Source organism: Littorina saxatilis, linkage group LG8 (assembly GCF_037325665.1).
Source record: "Littorina saxatilis isolate snail1 linkage group LG8, US_GU_Lsax_2.0, whole genome shotgun sequence".
Lineage (NCBI taxonomy): Eukaryota > Metazoa > Mollusca > Gastropoda > Littorinimorpha > Littorinidae > Littorina > Littorina saxatilis.
In genome coordinates this window covers 38,384,146-38,411,368 of record NC_090252.1, presented here as the reverse complement: position 1 = coordinate 38,411,368, position 27,223 = coordinate 38,384,146, and the positions used below count along the sequence as shown (strand labels likewise).

General features: G+C 41.4%; 1 protein-coding gene across 1 annotated transcript; it reads right to left on the bottom strand.

Moving 5' to 3' along the window:
* Positions 1-2,463: 2,463 nt before the first annotated feature.
* On the bottom strand, positions 2,464-14,630 carry LOC138973464 (interferon alpha-inducible protein 27-like protein 2A). The gene is made up of 4 exons (XM_070346180.1): positions 14,477-14,630; positions 12,260-12,314; positions 3,251-3,532; positions 2,464-2,650 (listed from the first exon to the last, which is right to left on the bottom strand). Exons 1-4 carry the CDS (start codon positions 14,492-14,494, stop codon positions 2,634-2,636), a joined length of 372 nt encoding a protein of 123 aa, XP_070202281.1. The 5' UTR covers positions 14,495-14,630; the 3' UTR covers positions 2,464-2,633.
* Positions 14,631-27,223: the final 12,593 nt, after the last annotated feature.

Below are 27,223 nucleotides of genomic sequence, written 5' to 3'. Positions count from 1 at the left end.
AACTCTAAATATGGCAAAAGTGTCACGTGATAATCAACTTTGTCACGTGATCATAACAAAATGGCTACGGAGCGGACGAAGGAAAGGAGATGAACGCGCAAAACACTGGAGACCTTCTAAAAATAGTAACGTGCAGTGACCTTCTAAAAATAGTAACTTAGTAACGGGAATATGGATTGACGCCACACGGAGGAAGGGAGATAATCGCGGCTGAAAACACGGAAGAAGATAAGAAAGAGTTACTGGTAGTGGATCCAGACCAAAAAAACCAAAATCGGTTCAGCGCGCACAGCGCTGCGCGCTGAGAGCACGTGTTGAAATATCTCATCGACCAGGTTGTGTCCAGGGTGTACATGAATATGATCACCAAATTTGAAACAGATCCATCGAGAACCTTGGCCGCGCATCGCGCACAGACAGACAGACAGACAGACACTAGTCGTATATATCTATTAACAGCTATTGTGTTTTCAGCGTAGCAATAGGGCCCGATATTTAGACGAGACAAGTATAATGCCGACGAGTCGAAGACGAGTCGCATTATACTTGTTCGAGTCTAAATATCGGACCCTATTGCTACGCTGAAAACACAATAGCGTTTATATAGCTATTCTGACATTAAATTCTGTGTTAGAATCATGTTTTTGTCAGCGACAAGTACCAGAATGGTCCATGTCGTTGATTGCAGACGACGGTTCCCTTTCCGCATGAAGCCACGGAAATAACCGAACATTGAAAAACCCACGGACATGTATTACGGAGAAAACTCGAGATAACCGGATGCTTAGCATTACGTCAATATGTTAGGAATCATATGACGTCATGACGTATCATGCTTGCCTACGTAGATTGTTCGAAAGTCTGACTTCTGTTGGGAATTCGCGTGGTGAAGACAGCGGTAAATCTGTAGATGATAAGAGAACAATGATTGTCTCAGAAGAAACGACGAAATGTTTCAGACCGGTAACTTCATTTCAACATTGCACTACAGGGCCGGACTACCGGGAGGGGGTTATGGGGGTTGCGCAACCCCCCCCCCCCCCCCCCCCCCCCCCCCCCCCCCTAGCCTAAACATGTACCTTACTTATTTAATTTTTTTTTATTATTGCTTATTTTATGCCGTTTCATGCAAGGAGCGACCTTTTTCCTATCTCAGAATATGACCTACCCGTCAGCTTCAGGGGGCTTCGCCCCCTGACCCCCACAACGAGGGGGTGGTGGGTGGGTTCTAGGGTTTCCGGACCCCCCCCAGCCAAAAAATAAAAATATTGAATGAGGTATGCATTTCTTTATTTTACATTGAGTTTCAATTTTTGGGGTATTAATCAGTGACAAAATCTGATGCCTGAAACTGGTAATGATCATCCTCAGAATGCACCAGATTGCACCATTTTGCATCCTTTTTTTCAAAATTTTCCGGGGGGGCATGCCCCCGGACCCCCCTAGCAAGCTAGGCGCTTCGCGCCGTCGGCTCAGCGCTTCGCGCCTTCACACCCATATCTTCACAATATACTTTTGAAAAAAACCAGTCATAAAATGAACTGATCCGCCCCTGCCGCCAGGGGGGACATCCCCCTGGGCCACCACTGGCAACCCCCCCCCTCCTCTTCGCCTAGTCCGGCCCTGCACTATACAATGGACGTTCTATGTGACAGGAGAGTTTGCTGATTTTGTGTTAAACATTGGAGAGATCGTCTGCTAGAATCCGAGATAGGTCGCTTCAGATTGCAGCTTCTGGAAATTTGCAAGGTTTGTTGCCTGTTAAAGAACTGGATTTTACACGTAATGTATGTCATGTACAGTAAGCAACAACAAAAACACACACAAAGCAAATGGCATCGTCTGTCGACTAGTCACAGAGTGACAGAAACAAACCTGGCGAGGTATGCGTGTACTTTATACACGTGGAAGAAACCGGAACCACGCGTCTTTGTTATTGCCGATATCGTTTGGATATCGGCAAAAATGGCCAACTTTTGTATCGTTATGCTTTGATGATCGGAAAAGGGATGTGTGAGACCATCCAATCACAGCCCCCGAATTCCCCCACGTGTCCATCAGAATAGCTATATATATATATATACGACTAGTGTCTGTCTGTTCGCGATGCACGGCCAAAGTTCTCGATGGATCTGTTTCAAATTTGGTGGGCATATTCAGGTACACCCGGGACACAACCTGGTCGATGAGATATTTTACCACGTGCTCTCAGCGCGCAGCGCTGTACCGATTTTGTGGGTTTTTTTGTCGGGATCCACTACCAGTAACTCTTCCTTATCTTCTCCAGTGTTTTCAGCCGCGATTATCTCCCTTCCTCCGTGTGGCAAAGCCGGGTCCCAGGCGCAGCCTGGTATTCGGCTCTACTTCTTCCCGGCGAAGCCGGTACCCGGCGAAGCGGGTAATCATCTAGTATATATATATATATATATATAGATATACAGACAGACAGACAGAGAGCAAGCCTTGCGTTTTGCAGTCTTTTTATTTCTTATAAGGACGAAAAAAAGATAAAGCGGTAAGTACCAGAATACGAAAGAAAAGATACGTCTTTAAAACAAATATAAAGATGAAAGATATAATGTCAACATCTATTGAACAGGGAAGTCCACAGTGGAGATTCTTGGTTGACGTTCTTATCCGCATTTGTCCTCTGAAAAAAAAAATAAAGAAATTATGTAAAAGTAACGTACTGAGTGTGTACTAGACACATTTACTTGATTAATAAGTGACTGATGCCACAAAACCAATATCAGATGAGAAGAAAAAAAACATTCTTCTTCGAGTTATTCTCTTTAATTTCTTCTTCAACGTGTCTTTTGTTCTGCCAATAATAGACTGTCTATGGTTCTCCGAGTATCTGTTTTCTGCACAGTGCGGACGGCATTTACGTTTAGTTCCCCTTTTCACTTTCCGAACATTCTCCCCTACCAACCCAACAAACAACAACACACACACACACACATACACACACACACACACACACACACACACACACACACACGCGCGCGCGCACACACACACATTAACATATATGTCAAAAACAATATCTGTTGTGTAGTTTTATGGAACACACACACACACACACAAAGTTTCTCTCTCTCTCTCTCTCTCTCTCTCTCTCTCTCTCTCTCTCTCTCTCTCTCTCTCTCTCTCTCTCTCTACTCTCTCTCTCTGCCCCACCCCCCGCCCCCGAACTCTCTCTCTCTCTCTGCCCACTCCCCCCCCCCCCCCCTCTCCCTCTTTCGCTAACCTTGCTCTCCGTCAAAGAAAGCTTTCTTAGTAAGGGTGGTAGTAGTTCCGGCGATGCCAGCCACAATGACTGACTGGGCCAGGGTTAAGCCCGCCGCGCCTACGGCCTGTAGAGTGCCCACGACGCCCGCGCCCACGCCTGTAGTCGCAGCCACACTCATCCCTTTCGCCGCCACAGAAGACGCAGCAACACCTGTGGCGCCGAAACCCGCCGCCGCTGCGGCATAGGGCGCAGCCACAACCGCCACCGTTCCGCCAGCAACTCCCCACGCTACGTCCGACCCTGAAGCGAAATCAATACATTTTATGAATCTGTCCAACCAAGGACCACAGACTGAAATTGAAAGAAATTGCTCAACTGCCTTGTCGATGACATACCCCGCGGCCTCAGTAACACGTTCACGCACAGAAAGTGACGAGCCAGTAAAGCGTAGTAGCCTAGCAAAGCGCGGTTTTCTCTATTCATTTGAACTTTCTGAGCTTGGCTTTTTTTTTTTTTTTTTTTTCCTTCATGGGCTGAAACTCCCACGGCTTTTACGTGTATGACCGTTTTTACCCCGCCATTTAGGCAGCCATACGCCGCTTTCGGAGGAAGCATGCTGGGTATTTTCGTGTTTCTATAACCCACCGAACTCTGACATGGATTACAAGATCTTTTTCGTGCGCACTTGGTCTTTTGCTTGCGTGTACACACGGGTGTGTTCGGACACCGAGGAGAGTCTGCACACAAAGTTGACTCTGAGAAATAAATCTCTCGCCGAACGTGGGGACGAACTCACGCTGACAGCGGCCAACTGGATACAAATCCAGCGCGCTACCGACTGAGCTACATCCCCGCCCTGAGCTTGTTTTAAATCTAAACATAAGATACATGTATGTATACTGTTCAAAAAAAGAAACGCATAGTTGCTACTTGCCAAATTTGTTTTATTTTTCGAAAATATTAACAGAAAATCCAATATTTAGATTATTTGTTTGAAATTTGGTATGGACACCGTTGAATGCACACACAGTTCATTTGCATCTTCAAATCAATCAGTCAATCAATACGATTGGGTGCCGAGGCTGTCAAGTCAGTAGGGGGTGTGACTGCCTTGAGCAGCAACAACTGCCCGGCACCTTCTGGGCATGGACTGGATCAGATGCCGGATATCTTGCTGTGGGATGGTGTCCCACTCCTCCTGAAGTGCCTGCAATAGATCGCGGTGATTTGCCGGCGTTTCTTCTCGCCTGCGCACACGTCTGTCCAATTCATCCCAGAGGTGTTCTATCGGGTTCATGTCTGGCGACATGGATGGCCAGGGAAGCACCTGGACATGGTGGTCGGTGAGGAACTGGGTGGTGAGTCGTGCTGTGTGCGGGCGAGCGTTGTCCTGCTGGAATATGGCATCCTGGTCAGCCAGAAGAGGAAGGGCGTGTGGGCGCAGAATTTCCTCCACGTATCGCTGGGCAGTTATGCGCCCTTGGACGTGCACCAGGGTGCTCCTTCCAGCGGTATTGATCGCCCCCCACACCATGACGCCTCCACCACCATGAACGGGTGCCTCATCCACACAGTTGGGCGCGTAACGTTCGTTTACTCTCCGGTAGACCCTCCTCCGACCATCATGTCGCTGGAGCAGGAAGTAGGACTCGTCGCTGAACCACACGTGTCTCCAGTGATTTCGGACGGTCCAGCGAAGGTGCTGGTTGCCCCACTGCACTCGGTTCTGGCGATGGCGGCGGGTGAGGACAGCTCCTCTGTGAGGTCTGCGAGCTCTCAAACCAGCTTCATGCAGGCGGTTCCGCACGGTCTGGTCCGATAATCGGTGTGGCCCGGGGAGAGCCTGGACAGAAGATGAGGCCGACAGGAAACGATTCCGGAGGTGGCGGAGCCGTATGAAGCGGTCGTGAGCAGCAGTTGTCGCCCTTGGTCTTCCCGCTCGTGGCAAGTCAGCAACGGAGCCAGTGGCTTGAAACCTGACCCACAGTCTACTGATGGTGCTCTGGGACACGTGGAAGTGCCTGGCGATTGCACTTTGACTTTGGCCTGCTTGTAAACGACCCAATGCAATTTGGCGGTCTTCTCTGCTCAATCGGGCCATCTTTCGTCGCTGAATTGTCGTCTGATTTCTTTGTGGCGAACAATCCGCTTTTATGGGTTTTGGAAGACATGGTGAGAGCTCAATATTCCCCGAGTTTCACGAGATTACACTGAAGCATGACGAGTGGTCATGCCAAATGAGCAATTTTGACATTGTAGCCACTGATAACGCATGCGTCACGTGCAGAGCTCACTTGTGGCAATGGACGAAAGGTCGACGACCAGATAAACATTTTCTGCAGTTTGGTGGATATCCTTGTAGCCATATAACTAAATTAACCAAATATTACAAGCTATGCGTTGCTTTTTTTTAACAGTATATATATATATGTTTTTGAAATCAAAATGATAAAGAATAAGATGAAATCATTTTGGAATTGATTGTTAAGATGTTTATTTTAATTACAATGTTGAGATTTTTAATGACCAAACGCCTCAATTAATTATTAAGCTTCCACACTGAAATGCAATCCCATAGTCCGGGCTTCGTCGAAGATTGCTTGACCACAGTTTCAATCAGCCACGACCGCCACCGCACCGCCGGCCATTCCCCATACAACGTCTCAGTAAAACTGTGCAAGAAGCGAAACGTTTGCAGGGGAGGTAAACAACTGTTTGCAAATCAATTCGCATATTTACAGTTGTTGTCTCTCTTGTCGCAGTGCGTATTTGTTTTGTATTGACCAAAATACGTGCAAGGTGGTCATGGATCAATTACATATTTGGCAATCTTATCTAAGCGTTCCACCATGCTGCCGCCCACCACATCTGCATAAACTAGCAGACCGCAGACCTACAACCCCCGGCCATAAAAACTGACACGCCACAACAAATCCCAACAAAGCCAAGCAGCCAGCTCTCTTTGGCACACCGAGACACCACAGACTTGAACGGACGTAACACATCCGCCTCAATTACATCACCGCCACACCAGCAGCATCTAACCACACAACGTTGATACGCCTAATCCACTCCGTCCAGCACCAGACTATTTCCGACATACCGACACGCCACCCTTCAAACCGATTAAGGTTCAGCACAAGAGGTTGGAGAGACACTCCTAAACCCCTCCGCCAACTCACTCGTCCACACACTCGAACCAATTATAAACCTCCAACCGAGCACTACATTCCAGAACTCAACAAGTCGCTGATCCCCGCTCATTCCTTCATCAAAAGGACACGGGCTACAATCTCACCATCCGTGGGCAAAGAAACTTTGTCACCACACTCTTCCCCCAAACATGGGAAGGCACTCCAAAACAAAACTCCGAATCCAAAAAAGGAAACTAACCAGACTTTCAAATGAAAAAGAAAAAAAGATCAACAACAACCTGACACGAGCCAAACAATTCGTAATCAACTTGTCAAATGTACAACTTTCAAATGAACAATACCTGGGCCTAGAAAAAGGCCTCAAATTCATACCTACACCAAAAACAAACAAACCAACCATGAGAAAACGAATCTCGGCAGATTTCTGCAAACTTGCACGAAAAATTAGATGCAAATTCTACTTCCGTGAAAACACCTCCGAGACCGCAATACCTCCATTCTACACAAAATCCAATTGGAACCCCCCACCAGGAAACGAAGCCATCGAGAAATACATCTTCAATACCAGAATGGAACTAAACAATCTTTCTTTGAAGAAACTACAATCCAACCTCTCTGAAAATGAAAGGAAAGCACTCAAAGAGCTATCCGACAACCAAAACATTGTCATACGCAAGGCCGACAAAAACAACACAATCGTGATTTTGAACAAATCCACCTACAACGAGGAAGCACAATTCCAGCTCTCAGGGGTACACTACAAAAACATCCCCCCACCTGATCAACTGTCATTGCTCAATCAAATGATGACAATCATAACCCATTTACAGAAAACCCAACAAATTGACAAACCAACATACAACTTTCTGAGCCAAACCAAGAAGGCACACAAAACGGGGAAACTGTACTTTCTTCTTAAAGTACACAAATTCTCCAAAGAAGAAATCTGCAACCTACAGACGAACAGAGCCCAAGCCACTAGAATTCCAAGCAGACCTATCATTTCCCAGTGCGACACCCCATCCCAATACGTGGGAAAATTCATCGATCTCTTCCTACTACCTACTGTAAAAAAACAGTCCACCTACATCAGAGACACATTGGATTTCATCCAACAGATCGAACAACTCATTCTTCCCCCTAATGTACTCATTTGTACATTCGACATCACCAGCATGTATACCAACATGACAGCAAATGAACTCATCAGTGCAGTCAACGAAGCTTTACCCAGCACCCTGTGTATTCCACCACAACCACCTATCCACAAATCACACATCGTGGCATTTCTCGAACTCATCTTGAAAAACAACAACTTTGTGTTCAACAACCAACACTACAACCAGTGCATTGGAGCCGCCATGGGAATGACGGCATCCCCGGAAATATGCGACATACGCATGTTTCAACTCATGAATGAAATCCTCGACAAATATGCCTACAATGACACGATTCTTTGGCACGGACGCTACAGAGATGACGGCATCATGTTCTTCAACGCTGACAAAAACCAACTTCACCATTTGTTTGAGATAGCCAACGCCCACCACCCTCTACTCAAATTCACATACAACATCTCTGACTCAGAGGCGACATTCCTCGACACCACCATCTGCAAAGGCAACAGATTCCTGTCCAACAAAATACTGGACTTGAAAACACACAGAAAATGTACTGAAACATTCCAGTATCTCCATCGTGAATCTGCCCACCCACCCAGCGTCTTTAAAGGACTGGTAAAAGGTGAAATGATCAGATACATTCGAACCAACAACAACATATCCACACAAAACAAGGAAACTAATCTATTCCTATCAAAACTCTTTGAAAGAGAATACATACCAGGCGAATTAGACCTGATCAAACAAGAAGTCTTGAACATACCAAGAAACACACTTCTGAAACAAAAAACCGACCATCCCACCAAAAACAAAACTCCACCACTTCTCATGGTCTCAACATACAACCCCAGACTGAGACACCTTAAAAAGAAACTCCTAAAACACTGGAAATTGATTCTACAAGACACGGAATGTGCCAGATTGTTCCCTAAACCTCCCCTTGTGGCCTATGCCAGACACAGGAACCTGAAAGAACTTCTTGTAAAAACCTCGTAACAAATCAAACAACAAGCAACACCCGCCTTGCCTAAACCAGGTAAAGAAAACAACACAACGCCAGGAACCCCAGTGTTTATTCATAACACAACAACAAACACAAACAAATACGGAAAGAATAAATAAAGCCACGGAAAAAAACATACGGGATACCAACAGTGGCCGGGAAAAAGTAAAAACAACCCAATAACGCTACACTGACAAACAGTATTGGTAAAACGAAGGAATCAACACACAACACGGCCACACAGCCACAACGCGAAGGAGGGGGAGGGAGGGCAGAACTTCGCGCCCAAAAATCACCCCCACGGCAAACCCCGCCCACCCAACCGAAAAGCCCCACTGCATGCAACAAAGAGGCACACCCAACCATTGGCGGAACGCTGATTGACACACACTGTCTTGCCGTGATCTACACGTACCAATGAACCAGACCTCAACTCTGACGAAACTGCCTATTTAAACAGCTGGAATCAAACAGCATGAGAGAACATGACAGCATCCTCGAAATCAGTCTACTACCCGCGAACGCGGACGCTCCTAACCAAACCCTTCAACTGAACCAGAAACCAGCCAAAGAAAGGGTAAACCCCATTCTGGAAAGACTACAGGAGACGTTCAAATGCAGAACGAGCTTAACCACAGCGAAACAATCGATAACACTCGCAATCAAGAAGAACCAGTGTGTACCCTTTTTGAAAGGGACCACCGACTTCAACCCAAGTTTAAACGGCAACAATACGGAACAAAAACCGTTAAAGGCACGATGTACTATACAATCACCAAGCCTTACATAAGCCTCAATCACTGAGAGGACAAATACACCCAAACAAGGGAAAGGAAAAATAGTCATCTATAAATGATTATTCTCAATCGAGAAACAAAGTGATGAGGATATGGGTTTGAATAGTTGTCCCCTGACGAGGCTACCTTTCAGTTTCCCCAGAACACCTCTATAAAATCACAAAGAAGCTATCCTAGCAATTTGAAACTGTAAATATTGCCGAAAAGTACTATAATTGGGAGAGGTACTTAGGGATCTCTGGGCTGCCTACTGCATTTGCTGGGTTTGGCAGACCCTTGATATTTTACCCCCTAAAAACAGTGAGAAAATCCCTGCCACCGTTTTTGAGCTGCAGCGAAAAAACGTCACATGGTCTGCTCGTATCAAACCCAGAAAAAGACTTCTTGCACAAAATCGACCGAAAACGCGTACGTTGGTTGGTTGGTTTTTACATTTAGTCAAGTTTTGACTAAAATTTATTTTAACATAGAGGGAGAATCGAGACGAGGGTCGTGGTGTATTTGTGTGTGTGTGTGCGTGTGTCTGTCTGTGTGTGTGTGTGTAGAGCGATTCAGACTAAACTACTGGACCGATCTTTATGAAATTTGACATGAGAGTTTCTGGGTATGATATCCCCAGATTTGTTTTTCTTTTTTTCGATAAATGTCTTTGATGACGTCATATCCGGCTTTTTGTAAAAGTTGAGGCGGCACTGTCACACCCTCATTTTTCAATCAAATTGATTGACATTTTGGCCAAGCAATCTTCGACGAAGGCCGGACTTCGGTATTGCATTTTAGCTTGGTGGCTTAAAAATTAATTAATGACTTTGGTCATTAAATATCTGAAAATTGTAAAAAAAAAAAAAATTTTATAAAACGATCCAAAGTTACGTTCATCTTATTCTTCATCATTTTCTGATTCCAAAAACATATAAATATGTTATATTTGGATTAAAAACAAGCTCTGAAAATTAAAAAAATTAAAAATTATGATCAAAATTAAATTTTCGAAATCAATTTAAAAACACTTTCATCTTATTCCTTGTCGGTTCCTGATTCCAAAAACATATACATATGATATGTTTGGATTAAAAACACGCTCAGAAAGTTAAAACGAAGAGAGGTACAGTAAAGCGTGCTATTAAGCACAGCGCAACCGCTACCGCGCCAAACAGGCTCGTCACTTTCACTGCCTTTTGCACTAGCGGCTGACTACGTTCAATTTCATTCTGTGAGTTCCACAGCTTGACTAAATGTAGTAATTTCGCCTTACGCGACTTGTTGGGTTTTAATGTCCCTTCAGCAGATATGTTTCTTTTTCTTTACAAGTATACGCCGACTAAGAGAGAGAGAGAGAGAGAGAGAGAGAGAGAGAGAGAGAGAGAGAGAGAGAGAGAGAGAGAGAGAGAGAGAGAAGAACAAGAACAAGAACAATTCTTTATTTTACGAGGGTAATAGAGTAAGCAGTGATCTGCTTTTTTACATCTGGCCCTCGCCCTAAAGAGGGACTAGTCTAAAATTGCTAAAGAATAAGCAAGTAAAGAAAACTACTGCTACATGATTATAATAAAATGAAAGTAAGAACATAATCATCAATTTACATACAATACATTGCTTAAATGAAAAATATAAGTTCATTTGACATGAGTTAAGAATTATAGAGTAGATTGCACTGACGCAACAAAGCTGTAAATGCCATGCCCATTGACATACACTGCATTCGAAAAAATCAGGGTATATAAAAATAATAATACATTGTTAAAAAGCACCGGTTGTTGGTTTTAACAACCATTCTAGCGACAACAGATGTTTATTTAGACTTCATGAGATAAGACGTATATCTGGTCTTAAAAACGTTTGTGCTGCTAGTTTGCCGCAGGATTGTCGGAAGAGTGTTCCAGAGACTGCTACCTGAATAGACTAAACTAGATTTGAATAGGTCAATCCTAGGCAGAGGCATGTTCAGTCTCATCAATTGGCGTGAAGTTTTTAACGTGAATTTGGAAAATATGGTTTGAGGTACACATCCATGAATAATTTTATGCATAAGGGTACCTTTATTATAACTTAGCCTTGCCTTCAGAGGAAGAATGCCTAAGTTCATGTAGTCTAACTCAGATAGGGTTGTTTTCTTTAATAAGACTACTTTAAGCGCTCGTTTATGTAATCTAATTAGTGGTTTGAATGAATTTTCACTTGCCAAGTCCCACAAGGTAGACGCGTAGTCAATAACAGACTGAATATGAGCATTAAAGAATAATTTCCTGGCTTCCAAATTCAGAAAGTGCTTGATTCTAGATAATAGATAAACCTTCTTGGACACTTGTTTAGACAGTTGTTCGATGTGGTGTGACCAAGACAGGTTGTTATCAATGGTCACTCCCAAAACTTTATGATGGTCGACTTTTTCAACAAGTTTATCATTAACCGTTAGATCGTGAAATATTGAGGTTATGTTCTGGCGTTTTTGCCTAGTTGTTATTATCATGCTTTTTGTTTTTTGGGGGTTAAGGGACATGTGATTTAGCTCAGTCCATTCACTCAACTGCTTTAAACTTTCTTGCAGTGTTTCTGATAAACGACTTAAATTGGTGTTACTAGAATGTATGGTTGTGTCATCTGCAAAAAGTTCACATAAATTCTCAATGTGAAGGGGAAGGTCATTTATGTATATAGAGAAGAGGAGAGGGCCTAAAACTGACCCTTGTGGTACGCCATATCGTACATCCTGCATACTTGATGCTGAGGCGTTTGCGTATACAGCCTGTTGCCTGTCAGAGAGAGAGAGAGAGAGAGAGAGGGAGAGAGAGAGAGAGAGAGAGAGAGAGAGAGAGAGAGAGAGGGAGATGTAGAGAGACAGACAAACAGACAGACAACAGACAGATAGACAGCAGACAGATAGACAGCAGAGAGACAGACGGACAGAGGGAAAAAAAGATAGACACGCATATCTGTTAACTGAACCTTACATGTCAGTGCGGTGGCTGTGTTGGCTGTCAGAAGAAGTCCACAGAACATCACGATCTGGAAAAAAAGATCAGACGAGAAAGATAAGCAATGATTTTCTCATGTGTAGGCAATTCACTGGCTACATGGTTGGAACCACAGGCCCAAGAGAAGCTTCAATATGTTAACAACACGACTTGCTTTGCTGAAATTTGTTTAATTCAAATTGATTAAATCAATAATCATGTCTGCATAGTTACGGAGCATTGTTCTCATCGTCCTCGACTGAATCAAATATTCGTTAATTGAATTAGTTAATTCGAACAAAGACTTGTAGGCTTGTTAAAAGCTAGCAATATGAGCTGATAACAAGTCGCGACACATACACCAGACCCTCATCTCGATTCCCAGTCAACGTTAAAACATTTAGTCAAAATTTGACTAAATGTAAAAATGGAGCGTGAACAGTTCAGTTGTCCAAGAAGATAGGATAAACAACTCGAAGAGTTTGCTGACATTGTGTCGCTAAGCTATAACATAAAGCCCGTACTATGTCGCCAACGAACAAAAGCTGAATAGACCGACACACGTTAATGACACACCTGGCGCAAAGAAACCCTGATGAAATCAGTTGAAAGAGATCTTTGCGCGGATAAAATACCAGTATTTTGCCGTGAAAAAAAAGCAAATTAGAAAGTACAAGAAACAAAGGAAATTAAGCGCTCTAAACCTGTCTACTGGCATCTTAGAGAATTACAAGCATTGCGACTTTCAATAAAAAAGAAAGTAAATATGCACCATTTCATAAAGACCAGTCGTGGAGAAGCCATGCAGAGAACAGGCAAAACACATCTTTTGTTTTGGATAAAATACATGTATTATGTTGTGAATGAACCTCAGGCGGAAGGTATCGTTCACTGAACCAACAATATCATAATAAGACTACTATGATAGTGTTGGTCCAGTGAACTTCTTCTTCTTCTTCTTCGTTCATGGGCTTAGACTCCAACGTTCACTCATGTTTTTAGCACGAGTGGATGTTTACGTGTATGACCGTTTTTACGCCGATTTCGGGGGAGATCCAATAAACGATACCTTCCGCCTGTGGTCCAATGAACGATACCTTCTGCCTGTGGTCCAATGAACGATACCTTCCGCCTGTGGTCCAATGAACGATACCTTTCGCCTGTGGTGCAATGAACGATACCTTCCGCCTGTTGTCCAATGAACGATACCTTCCGCCTGTGGTCCAATGAACGATACCTTCCGCCTGTGATCTAATGAACGATACCTTTCGCCTGTGGTCCAATGAAAGATACCTTCTGCCTGTGGTCCAATGAACGATACCTTCCGCCTGTGGTCCAATGAACGATACCTTCCGCCTGTAGTCCAATGAACGATACCGTCCGCCTGTGGTCAAATGAACGATACCTTCCGCCTGTGGTCCAATGAACGATACCTTCCGCCTGTGGTCCAATGAACGATACCTTCCGCCTGTGGTTCAATGAAAGATATCTTCCGCCTGTGGTCCAATGAACGATACCGTCCGCCTGTTGTCCAATGAACGATACCTTCCGCCTGAGGTCCAATGAACGATACCTTCCGCCTGTGGTCCAATGAACGATACCTTCTGCCTGTGGTCCAATGAACGATACCTTCCGCCTGTGGTCCAATGAACAATACCTTCCGCCTGTGGTTCAATGAAGGATACCTTCCGCCTGTGGTCCAATGAACGATACCTTCCGCCTGTGGTCCAATGAACGATACCTTCCGCCTGTGACCGAACTAAGGCCCAAAAAAAAAATTGTCTGTTTAGGGTAACATGACCAAAAAAAGTAGGGTCGGTAGGTAGGTAAAGGTTGTTTTTTTGTTTTTTTGTTTTGTTTTTTGTTTTGTGTAAATGCTATGTTGGCTGAACATTCACTTCTTATATTTGATGAATACATGTTTCAAAACTAACGTATAAATAAAACAGAGAGAAAAGGAGAGAAAGAAACGCCAAATGTCTCTTTTTAGCATTTTTACCTTTTTTTTTTTTTTTTTTTTAAATCAAAAAAAAGTTTTTGGGTCGGCGCCAAATCGATAGGGTCGGTCGGGTTACCCTAAACAGACAATTTTTTTTTTTGGCCTAAGCAAACCGAAGGGTTCTTTCTTTCTTTATTTGGTGTTTAACATCGTTTTCAACCACGAAGGGTTATATCGCGACGGAACCGAAGGGTAAACAACCATGACATCCTTACCATTCGTGAAGTAGCCATGGTACACAACGACAACCTTGTCACACAGCCTGCAATGAAACTTCAGACGAAGAATGTAGGGAACAGGAAAGGCGTATGCACTTTTGATGTGTTTTTACCCGTTTGAGTCTTCAAGACGTTAGTTGCTATTTATGTACTATGGTTTGCTGCAGGGCCGTGTGCAAAAGCAGACTCGGGTTCACGTCACAGTGCGTGTGGCACTCTTCGATATTTAGGATTCGTGGAATTTTCAGATCAGTAATGGTTTTGGTTTCTTCGGATGTACTTTATGGTAGCTCCTAGTCCTAAGAAAGCATATGTTTTGGTGTGTGTGTGTGTGTGTGTGTGTGTGTGTGTGTGTGTGTGTTTGTGTGTGTGTGTGTGTGTGTGTGTGTGTGTGTGTTTGTAATTGCAATTGTGTATGTGTGTGTGTGTGTGTGTGTGTGTGTGGGTGTGTGTGTGTGGGTGTGTGTGTGGGTGTGGGTTGTTTGTTAGCTGGTAATTTGATATTGCTTTCCTCATTGATGTCAGCTGCGTTTATCTAACCTATGGGACAGGTGAGGGAGCTTTTGATTATTTTCCCTTTTGTTTTCTAAGAACTTTCGTTTTGTTTTGATATGTATGGGCCCGGTAGCTCAGTTGGTAGAGCACTGGACTTGTGATCGGAAGGTCGCAGGTTCGAATTCGGGCCGGGACGGACACGGGTCAACTTTATGTGCACACCCAGAGACGGAAGCCATGTCCCACCCCCGTGTCATCACAATGGCACGTAAAAGACCTTGGTCATTCTGCCATAAGTGCAGGAGGTTAAATACACCTAAACACGCAAACACCTGGGTAGCGCGACTCCGTTGCTGCTAGCTTTCCACTGGGAGGAAGCGACCCGAATTTCCCAGCGATGGGACAATAAAGTAATGAAAATGAAAATGAAAATGTTCTTCTTCTTGGAAACGTGAACGCTTTCACTTGTTTTGGTTAACTTATACTGACGATCTGCATGCGCTAGTCTTTTTTTGTTTTCATCGAAGTTTTGTTTTGCTCTTAGTTGTATACATTATCAGCCGGTTTCAGCAATGCGAAAGCAAAGGTACGACAGGTCCACTTCTTTTTAAACGAAAGTAGGCAAGTACGTGGAGATATGTGTGTGTGTGTGTGTGTGTGTGTGTGTGTGTGTGTGTGTGTGGCTGTATGTGTATGTGTCTCTGTCTGTCTGTGTGTGTGTGTGGCTGAATGTGTCTGTGTGTGTGTGTGAGTGTGTGTTTCTGTGTGTACGTGTGTGTGAGTGTGTACTTGCAAGTGTGTGTGTGTGTGTGTGTGTGTGTGCGTGTGTGTGTGTGTGTCAGTGTGTGTCCTGGCATGCTTGCGTGTTTGCGTGCGTGCGTGCGTTTGTGTGTGCGCGTGTTTACGTCTGTGTCTGTCGGTCTGTGTCTGTGTCTTGGTGCGTGCGTGAGGGAAGTAAACAATCACTTAATTATTAACAGCTCTTGTGTTTTCAGCGTAGCAATAGGGTCCGATATTTAGACGAGACAAGTATAATGCCGACGAGTCGAAGACGAGTCGCATTATACTTGTTCGAGTCTAAATATCGGACCCTATTGCTACGCTGAAAATACAATAGCGATTATATAGCTGTTTCTGACCTTCATTTGTTGTTCCAAACTTACAAAATGACAGTTTTTGCGTCGATGCGTTGATCTCAGGTTTTGATAGCAGACGCCGTTTCTTATGCGCATTAGTTTTGCCAGAGACATAGTAGTGGGGCTCGTATGTTGCAGACGCACTAATAAATCATTCACATCTTGCAACAAACATCATACTTTGTGATATTGTTCCTTATAATTATTTAAGGGATTTCAGATACAGAGCCACTTCAGAAATCGTTTTTTTGTTTTTTGATAGGGAATAAAAGGCTGCATTTACAGCAGACGAAGTTCGTACCAAAAGCGCTCAGCAGTAAATATTTCCAACTCAGCAAATGTAAAAGTCAATGGTTTATCATGCACCAGAAGTTGTCTGCTGATAACACATGCATGACATAAATACTCTTATGGGTATTTTTGTGTTCTGGTATTTAATTTGATCGTTTTTAGAATTTTATATATATCCGCAGCATGAAAATTCAAGATGGCGGCCTCCGCAACATTGCGTGTTTTGATTTGAGCGAAAACAACGTTTCTGAAGGTAAGTTTTCAAGAATACGCATCCATTCACCAATGTCACATCATTTTACTGTTTAATTCTCCCCTGGGGTCTGTTATTCATCGGGTGAAGCGCTGAAATGCAGAGACTTTGTTTAATCTTGCAATAGCTCATTAGCTGGATTGTGATGCTGATAGATCTAGATCTATCTGTTGATTACAAGTAAGGAAATCATGATCGCCACGCTGGTGATTTTAAACAGATTAAACTAACTCTGAATAAAAGGCGAGGAGAAAGAGATTGTTCATGGTATGATAATTAGTCATGTCCTGCCTACGTTAAGGACTTCCATATAAGTCTCTAAACGGCTGAGGTGGGGAGGGGTAGAGTCAAAAACTGAGTGAGGGTAGGCCAGATAGTAGGATGACCAGCTGGAGATAAAAACACTCCACTCCCCATGTCTTTACAGTGTTGTGATCAAACTTTCAAAGACGGTAGGTAACAGACAAAAGCATACAGTGTATGCTAATCAAATGAGATAAGTGGTTTTGAAAAATGAAGAGGTACCGCTCTTTGAGTTTTACAATTTTGGTTTGTTGCTTGTTTCTCATCCTTTTGCTAATTTTAAGTTGACCGTGCATTGGTGTGAATTTTATTTTTACAGGATATATATGACAAGAGTTACACCACATGCCGGTTCCTGGGAACAAGCGTTCTGCAATTATTCCGGTGCCACAGAAGGGAGCTGATTTCACTAGTACTACTGTATCAAGGTTTGTTACCTAATACATCCCGTCTAGCTTAACAGTAAGATTTTTTTATTTGTATTAATTGGAACATGTTTGCACATCATTTGTAAGCGACCTCTGTGAATTTGATGGGTTTAACGTACCCTCACTATGGTCAACATTCTGTTTGAAGCGAATAAATGTAGCGGTCAGAAAGATTCCAGAATCAGTTGGGTCACTGGAAACTGTGTTTGTTTGTTTTTTAACCTGAAACAGTAAGAATTATACGAATTCATGAAATAAAATTGTCTTTCATTTTGGTTTGTTGTGTGAAGACTTGCTAACCCGGCTTTGACCGACTCTCTGAGATAGTAAACATTATTCAAATACATTCAAATAAAAATGTCACTTTTCATCTTTTGTGTGAAGGGTACCCCAGGCTGATTTCCTGCACCATGGATGTAGAGGAGGCCAGACAGTCTGCTTCTCATTCCAGCTGTGTTGCGTTTTTTTCTGCTCGTGAAGTGTATCGCCACATTGCCAAAGCCATTGGCCAAGAGAAGTCACCCTGTCTGCCCATTTTGCATAGCCTTACAGGCTGGGACACTATGTCGTTCTTCAATGGTATTGGGGAAACAGAAGGCTTGGGAAGTATGGCAAGCATTTGAAGACGTCACTCAAACTTTCTTCAGGTTGTCTGCTCCTCTTTGTAAGCTGAGTACCACTGACAGGGCAGCACAAGAGCTTTTTGGTGTACATTTGTAGGACAAAACCAGCAACGTACTGGGTGTAAACAGTGCTAGACGGTACCTCTTCAGTAAAAAGAGCTGCCAAATTGACCATAATCCCCTTACAAGTGAGGTGCTGCTGCAGGACATGAGATTGAGAAGAGCCATCTACCTATTAGACTTCCCAACTCTGTGGGCTGGCAGTTCAAGGCTGGAAAGTGGGAGTCATTCTGGACGAGCTTTCAAGAGGTATCCAGCGTGTGCCGAGAACTCATGAGGTGTGCCTGCAAGAAGAGCTGTACAACAAAACGCTGCAAATGCTGCTAAGAAGGACTGCAGAGCACAGTTCTCTGCAAATGTGCTTGCATGCCTGTGAAAACTGTCAGCATCTAAACTGTGCAAAAATTATTTTATAAATTTTCAAAGGAACGCTACGATATAATTTGTTTGCAAGAAACGTATATAACGCACAACGACATTATCCAGTGGGAACTGGAATGGGGAGGGAAAATATTTTACAGTACGGCTACTAACCACAGTAAAGGACAAGTGATTCTCGTACGTAAACATTTTCCATATGAAGTGAACTGCACCCTAAGCACTCAACGCATTGTTGCGATTGAAGTTCATCTGGAGGAGAATAATTTGCACATTGTTAATGTGTATGGTCCTAATGCTGAAGATGAAAAAGCTGCATTTTTTCGTGATGTCTATATTTGTAAAGAAAACTCTAATAACGAGATAATCTGCGGGGATTTCAACTGTGTGCTGGATAATAATTTAGATATTATCAGTGGTAGAAAACATAATGCTAAAGACGTTGAGCTATTTAATAAGACGGTAATTGATTCCAATTTAAATGATGTCTGGAGACTTTCACACGCAGAAGAGAAAGATTTCACATGGTCAACAAAATTTCCATTTATAGCAAGGAGATTAGATTATATGCTTGCCTCCGACTTTGCTCTAAATAAATGTTATGAGTGTGAAAATATCTCGATGGCACACACCGATCACCGACTAATTCGACTGAAGTACTGCATCTCCCCAGTAGAAAGAGGACCCTCCTTTTGGAAATTCAACGACAATCATCTTAATGACCCTGATTTTGTTATAAAAATGAACAGTTTAATTGAGAACTATGTTATCGAAACCGATAATATGGATCCGCAAATAAGATGGGACCTATGTAAAATTAAAATCAGAGAATTTTGTATTGCTTATGGTAAAGAAAAGAAAAGAAAATTAATTTCCGAACGCTCCCTGCTTACGAAAGAGCTTAATGAAACGGACAAAAAACTGGCTTCCAACCCTTATGATGTACACCTTATGACTCACAGAGGCCAGGTTAAACAAAATCTAGAACTCCACGAATTAAATGAGGCAAAAAGCGCCCAAAAGCGATCAAAGGAAAAATATATCGCTGAAGGAGAAAAGAACACAAGATATTTTCTTGGGCTTGAAAAAATGCGAGCCAACATGAAGATCATGGATAAACTGCAAACTGCAGAAGGTAACACAGTCACCGCCCAAAGCGATATCCTACAAGAACAAGTTAAATTCTACAAAAACGTTTTTAAGAAAACCGATGATTTCTCAGAGGCACAGGCTAATACTTTTTTAGGAGAAGCTGATATCCCACAACTGACACGAGAACACACTGAAGCGTTAGAAAACCCAGTAACTGAACAAGAACTTCTTAAAGCGTTAAAAAGAATGAAAAATGGTTCTTCACCGGGATGTGACGGAGTGACTACAAGTTTTATTAAATTCTTTTGGTCGAGAATAAGAGAGCTACTAGTAGGCTCGATTCAAAGATCCTTTCATGTAGGAGAAATGTCTCCCTCACAAAAAAAAGCTATTATAACCTTAATCCATAAAGGAAAAGACCTCACAAGAGATAACTTGTGTAACTGGAGACCCATCTCCCTTACAAATACAGACTATAAATTATTAGCAAAATGCCTTGCGCTCAGGATGTCGAATGTTATAAGTGATTTGATCTCAGAGGATCAAGTGGGATTCATTAAGGGTAGAAAAGCTAGTAATATTATCCGATTAATAGATGACGTAATTGAACATATGAATAATGAAAATAAACCCGGTATTTTATTGGCCCTAGATTATACACGTGCATTTGACTCTATCTCCAAGGAATTCATGCTATGGGCCTTCAGAAAATTCGGATTTGGCGAGAATTTTACGCATTGGGTTAAAGTTCTCACAAATGAGACCGAAAGTAGTATTAACTACCTTGGCTGGATTTCCGAACCATTCCCGATTGAGACAGGAATTCGCCAAGGCTGCCCGTTTTCGCCAATGGCCTTCATTCTCGGACTGGAAATTCTTGCAATAAAGATTAGAAACGATCCAAGCATACACGGACTTCGATTACCTCGCTCCCAGATAGAGACTAACAACTCAATTGATATGATAAAATTAGCAATGTACGCTGACGACATTAGCATGCTATTACAAGGAAAACAAGATCTGGAAAATGCAATGAAGCTTGTCACTGATTTCACGAAAATATCACAACTAAAAATTAATAAAAACAAAACGGAAGCAATGTGGCTAGGATCTCAAAAGGACAGCAGAGAACATCTCTGTGACTTAAAATGGAAAAAACAACTAAAGATTTTAGGTATAATCTTTAAAAATGATGTCACTGCATCAGACATAAATGAGAATTGGTCGGTAAGAATCGAAAAAATAGAAAGAATAATAAGTATATGGTCTAAAAGAAACCTTAGTATCACAGGCAAATTATGTATTGTAAAAAGTTTCTTGATTTCACAATTTGTATACCCAATGCAAGCTTTAAGTGCTCCAGCCACTATCCTACAGAAAGTAAATACAATCTTATTTCGATTTTTATGGAAAAAGAAGTACACAAATACGCGAGCCTTTGAAAAGGTAAAAAGATGTGTAATGTGCAACGTAGGGGAGAATGGAGGTTGTAATATGATAAACATAATAGATATGCAAGCCTCCTTTATGATGACATGGATAACTCAGTTAAAAATAGACACATCTGCCAAATGGAAATTAATACCAACCTACATCTTTAATGAAGTTGGAACAAACCTTTGCTGCCTCAATGCTACTGCCAATCCGAAAACATTTTTAGGACTCGAAAAAGTCAAATCTAAATTCTGGAAATCATGTCTAATTAAATGGCTTGAATTCAGAAATATATACCTGTCCAATACTGAATTCAAATATACCTGTCTCTGGAATAGCAAAGAGATAATGTACAGAAACAGACCTCTGTTCTTCAAGAGATGGACAAATGCATACATAAATTACGTCCAAGATATATGGACAGACGAGGGATTATTACCACTTGCACGTATTGCAGAAAAAATCGGGGACTACCCTGCTCTGCTGTTTGATTATAATGCAATGCGAACCGCGCTCATTGCGCAATCATTGCGAGCTGACAATAACCAAACTCAAGAAGCGACTGTCTCTCTAGAACCTCAATCTCTTAAAAACTGGACTCCCAAAAAATTTAGATCACTACTTACCAAACAAAAAGCAAATACTCCTTGCTCAATACATTTTTGGATGAATAAATATAACTATAAAATAGAAAGAAATAATTGGATGATAGCAAACAACTGCACCAAGGAAGAGCGACTAAGGCTACTTCACTGGAAGATATTGCATAATATCTACCCCACTAATATCTTACTACACAAAATGAAAAAACGTGAAAACAATCGCTGTAGTCTGTGTGGAGATATTGATTTCATTGAACATTTTTTCTTTAAATGCCCAAGAATATCACTTTTTTGGAAGAACGTAGAAAAGCAAATTTATATAAAAACAGGTTCACAGATAAAATTAAAAGAAACTGACGTTTTATTTGGTTTCCAACCGAACAAGCAACAGGACCAAACTATAAGAAATATTAACTTTATTCTGCTTGTTGCAAAAATGTCAATAAGTATATACAAATACGGAGAAGGCTTTGACCCAAATTGTATATTTGAAAGAGAGCTCTCCATTCGGCTTTTTGACTGAGAAACCCAGTACTATCATGTTATTGTAAATGACTCGTTGCAAATGTCAATGTATTAACTAAGGTGAACCAATGATGAAAACAATTATGACGAACAGCAAAATATATCATTATTATTAATTCATTTAAACACAAGCATGGTAATAGAGAGAGAGAGAGTGAGGGAGGGAGAGTGTGGGAGGGAGAGAGAGAGAGGGAGAGGGAGAGAGAGAGAGAGGGAGAGAGAGAGAGAGATTGAGAGAGGAAGAGAGAGAGAGGGGGGGCAAGGGGAGGGTGCGAGAGAGAGAGAGGTAGAGAAAGAGCGGAGGGAGGGGTGGGAGAGAGTGAGCGAGAAAGAGAGATTTTCGAAGATTGTCCATGTTAAACGAAAGAATGATATTATTGCTATTTATAACCCTATCTGTTTATGTTTAAACTGTTCAGCATAGCTCACAGTATCAGAGAGAGAGAGAGAGAATGGTAGGGTTTATGTTTAAACTGTTCAGCATCGCTCACAGTATTAGAGAGAGAGAGAGAGAGAGAGAGAGAGAGAGAGAGAGAGAGAGAGAGAGAGTGGCAGGGAGGGTGAGAGAGACAGAGAAGGGGAGAGGGGGAGAGAGAGAGAGAGGACGATTAAAGTTAGAGAGAGGGAGAGAGGGGAGTGGAGGGAGAGAGAGGATGGGGAGAGAGGATAGAGGAAGAGAGAAAGTGTGCAAATGCCAGTTGACGGAGAGAATTATAGCTAAATTATAATTGATTGAAAATATTGTACATTTTCGAAGATTGTCCATGTTAAACGAAAGAATGATATTATTATTATTTATAACCCATTCTGTTTACGTTTAAACTGTTCAGCTTCGCTCACAGTATCATACTCGTAGCGAGTCATATTGTAACTGAGGTTCAAGAAGAAAAGAAAAAAAAGAAAAAAAAAAAGAAAAAAGAAAAAAAAAAGAAAGAGAAAAGAAAAGAAAAAAAAAGAAGAAAAAAAAAATAAATTAAAAAAAAAAAAAAAAAAAAAAAAAAAAAAAACTGTGCAAAAATATTATTGCACCCATTTTCATACCCCAACTCAAACATTTATTCCTGTGTCATTTTATTCAAACTGTCTATGCCATTAAAGGCTCGCATCTTCGCTATCTGGCAAATTTTTTTTTTACATCATCATTTACGCCGTCAAAATAAGGATACCCTTGACGTGACAAAGAGATGTGACAAAAACTTCGGGTACCTTTTAAAAAGCCGACGACAATTCCTGAGGCACAACTGGGTCACTGTTGTATACGAAGAGAAAGTCAACTTGATTATCCATCCAGAACAGGTTGTTTTATTTCGCCATCTTGCATATTTCTAGTGTTGCGCCATTGTACCTACTGATGTATGTGTCGATCTCACGGATGAGATGTTTATGTGTCAAAGTCAACTAAAATCCATACATGTATTTTAGCAATGACCAAGTCAGTGGGTTGCGTTGAAACTTTCAGGAATGTGTCTCTACACACGAGGCGTAGTTCAACCGTTTGAGTACACTTTCAAATCTTCACGAAATAATATTTTAAAAACTGCCACAGGTTTGTTGACTTACGTTACATCCCACATAATTTTGACTTCGCATGTATATATATATATATGACAGATGGTTGTTTCAAGTACTGCCAAAGTTTCTTTTGAGTATAGACACTTGCCGGAATGTGCTAGTTGTGTAAACACATGAGAACAAACAACGTTTTCGAAATACAGCGATTATGAATTTTAGTCGACTTTTGAGTTGATACATTACATTTTTATCAGTTTTATTTTGGGGGTACCCTTATTTGGGCGGCGGTCAAATAACCCATGTAAAGGCCACCTTTTATCTTAAAAGTGTTCCAGTTAGCCAAGTTGAGTGCCCTCAATAGCATACATTGAATACAACAGCACAGGAATGAATGTTTTCGTTTTGGTATGAAAATTGGTGCAATATATTTATTTTTGCACAGTTTAGGTAATCCACAAATTCTTCAACCCTGCCACCCACACCGTCCAATAATTCTCTGCACCAACACAACATGTATTGTTTTGTTTACAAATGTTTTTGTGTTAGTTTCTATTGCAAGAGAATGTCTTGTAGCATCAAAAATGCCTAAATACCCTTTTATTGGCGGCCATTTTGAAAATTGTTAAAAAACTACTGATTTCTTAATTTTTTCACGGTGGCTCTGTATCAGGTTTTGTTAAGCAAAAGCAAATGTCCATTTACGCCAAATTTGCTGTTACTCACATGAAGTGAAATATGCCTAACATACCCAACCATTTACACTGGCGGCCATTTTGAAATTTTTTTTAAAAACTATCTATTTTTTAATTTTTCGCAGTGGCTCTGTATCAGGTTTTGTTAAGCACATAAAACTCTTCATATTTGCTAAATTTGGTGTTTGTTGCATGATTTGAATGATTTTGCAACATAGGAGCCCCACTATAGATAGAAATCAATGTCTGTATGTCTCTGGTTTTGCGCAGGCGCCACACTGACTTTGGAAAAAAACCTCGATTTGACAACACAGCTGTTAAACAGCTTTTTATTAGTTCATTCGTATGCAACGAAAAGAAGTTTGAGTTTTTTTAATTTTGAACAATACTACTTATGAAGAAGACCAAAACACAACATCAACGGAAAACTAGAAACAACTGAAGAACTAGGATGCAACAAGGGGAGGAAAAGAGAACAGCTAATCCGTACAAAGCGAGCAGACGGCAGCGACGTTTTCAGTTTGGGTGAATGGCATTTATACTTGTCTCGTCATGAAGCGAATTTTTCAACCTCAGTTATAAACGACTACATGAATGTTAGTGCCATGGGTTGTACATCAATACTTCAGAGGGGAAGTGGGGTATTTAGTGTGGAGTTACGAGATAAGAAAAGCCGAATGCGAAAGTTAATTTGTGTCAGTCGGCAACTGTGAACTAAGCTCACAGGCACACAAAAACGGCTGTTCCGTTTTACTCCCCTGTTTGTACTACATCTTTCGACTTTGGGCAGTTTGTGGTGTTTAGGGACAGAAAATAATAGGTTTAGTCCTGTTTCTTCGGGAAGTTGGCAGAAAAGGGTATGCTATCGACATTAATTTGTAAAGCTGAAATACATTCCCGAGAAGAATTTCAAGTTGTCAGTGTATGCTGTTGTCGATCAGTGAAACATTGTGTGGTACAGATGGGTAAACCGGAACCATGCGCCTTTGTTATTGACAATATGCTTTTGGATGTTGGCAAAAATGGCCGACTTCCGTAGCATTATGCTTTGATGATCGGAAGAGACCATCCAATCACAGCCCCCGAATTCCCCCACGTGTCCATCAGAATAGCTATATACAGCTAAATTCATCTCTATTCCGATTTATCTGGAAGAAAAAATATTCAAACAAAAGAGCTTATGAAAAAGTTAATAGAAAAGTAATGTGCCAAGAGACAAATCTTGGAGGTCTGAAAATGATTAATGTCAAAGATGTACAAACATCATTTCTAATTTCATGGATTATGAGGCTGCTGGACGGAAGTAACGCAAAGTGGCAACAGATTCCATTAGCATCATTTTTAAAACTGGGCGAACGCTTATGCTGTCTGCGCTCAAATGTGAGTGCAGAAAATTTTAAAGGACTAGGTGCCATAAAGCAATATTTCTGGAAACAAGCTTTTATCACCTGGCTAAACAATAAACACAAGATCAAAGAAATAAGCAGTAATGAACAGCAGATAAGTGTACGCAATCAAACCTTATGGAATAATACAAATATAAGGTACAGGAAGCAAACGCTATACATGAATAACTGGATAAAGGCTAAAATATGCGTTGTTAAAGATGTTTTTAACGATAACGACATGTACTCTTTTGAGGAAATATGTGAACGAACTGGATATAAACAGTCTCGCCTATTTGAATATAATGCAATACAGACTGCCATTAAAGCTCTATTATTGCGTGATACGGGTCAGGCCCGTTCTGATCATATGCCATTTATACAATTATCTCCACGCCAAATTCGCCTAAAGATGTTAAATTATGAGATAAAGGAGCCAAGCTCTGCTGGATTTTGGTCGAACAAATTAAATATTACATTAGAAGATAAACACTGGAAATTAGCTAACGAATGCTCGACAGAAACCCGTCTTCGTCTATTGCATTGGAAAATTTTACACAATATATATCCCACCAATATTTTGCTACATAAGATGGGAATTCGTCAAACAAATCTCTGTCAGTATTGTAACGAAACCGACTTCATCGAGCACTTTTTTTGGCAGTGTAGAGCAGTGCAACCCATATGGCAGGAATGTCAAGGGTACATATTTAAATGTACAGGCAAAAATATAAAGTTAAGCTGCGAAGAGGCTCTTTTGGGGTATTTCACACGTGATATCCCCAGAGAGAAAACCTTCATAATTAATCACCTTATATTGATATCGAAAATGTGCATAAGCCAGTTTAAGTACGGAAATCCAAAAACTAACATGAAGATCTTATTTCAGAACCAAGCTCGACTTCGAAATCTCTAGTAAAATTGAACTGTGTATAAGAATATAGATAACTAGTAGTATTGTGCTGTTAATGTAAAGTTATTTATATATGCGCTGTATGATGCTGTGATGAAAACTAGTACTGTAATTGGATTAATTAACTTGTTATGTATTGTCCCGCTGAAAATGTATTATATAACAGAATTATGGGAACAACAACAACACACACACACACACACACACACACACACACACACACACACACACACACACACACACACACACACACACACACACACACACACACACATATGCACATACACGCAAACATTAGTTAAATTGTTGTTGAATTAAAAAGTAATTTAATGGAAATGTAACTTGTAATGTAAAAGAAAACAAAATTAAAATTTCATTAAAAAAAAAGACCAATGAAGAAGGATATGCTCACCGCCCAAAAAGAAAGAAAGAAAGAAAGAAAAAAAAACAAGTCGCGTAAGGCGAAAATACAATATTTAGTCAAGTAGCTGTCGAACTCACAGAATGAAACTGAACGCAATGCAATTTTTCAGCAAGACCGTATACTCGTAGCATCGTAAGTCGAAATTGACAAGAAGAGCGGGGTAGTAGCAGAGACTATAGAGTATACAGAGACGCTTCA

Coding starts and splice junctions, on each gene's coding strand:
- LOC138973464 (XM_070346180.1), bottom strand. Junction 3,533..12,259: donor CACAGCCACCGCACTGACAT/GTAAGGTTCAGT, acceptor ATTTCGCTTCAG/GGTCGGACGTAGCGTGGGGA.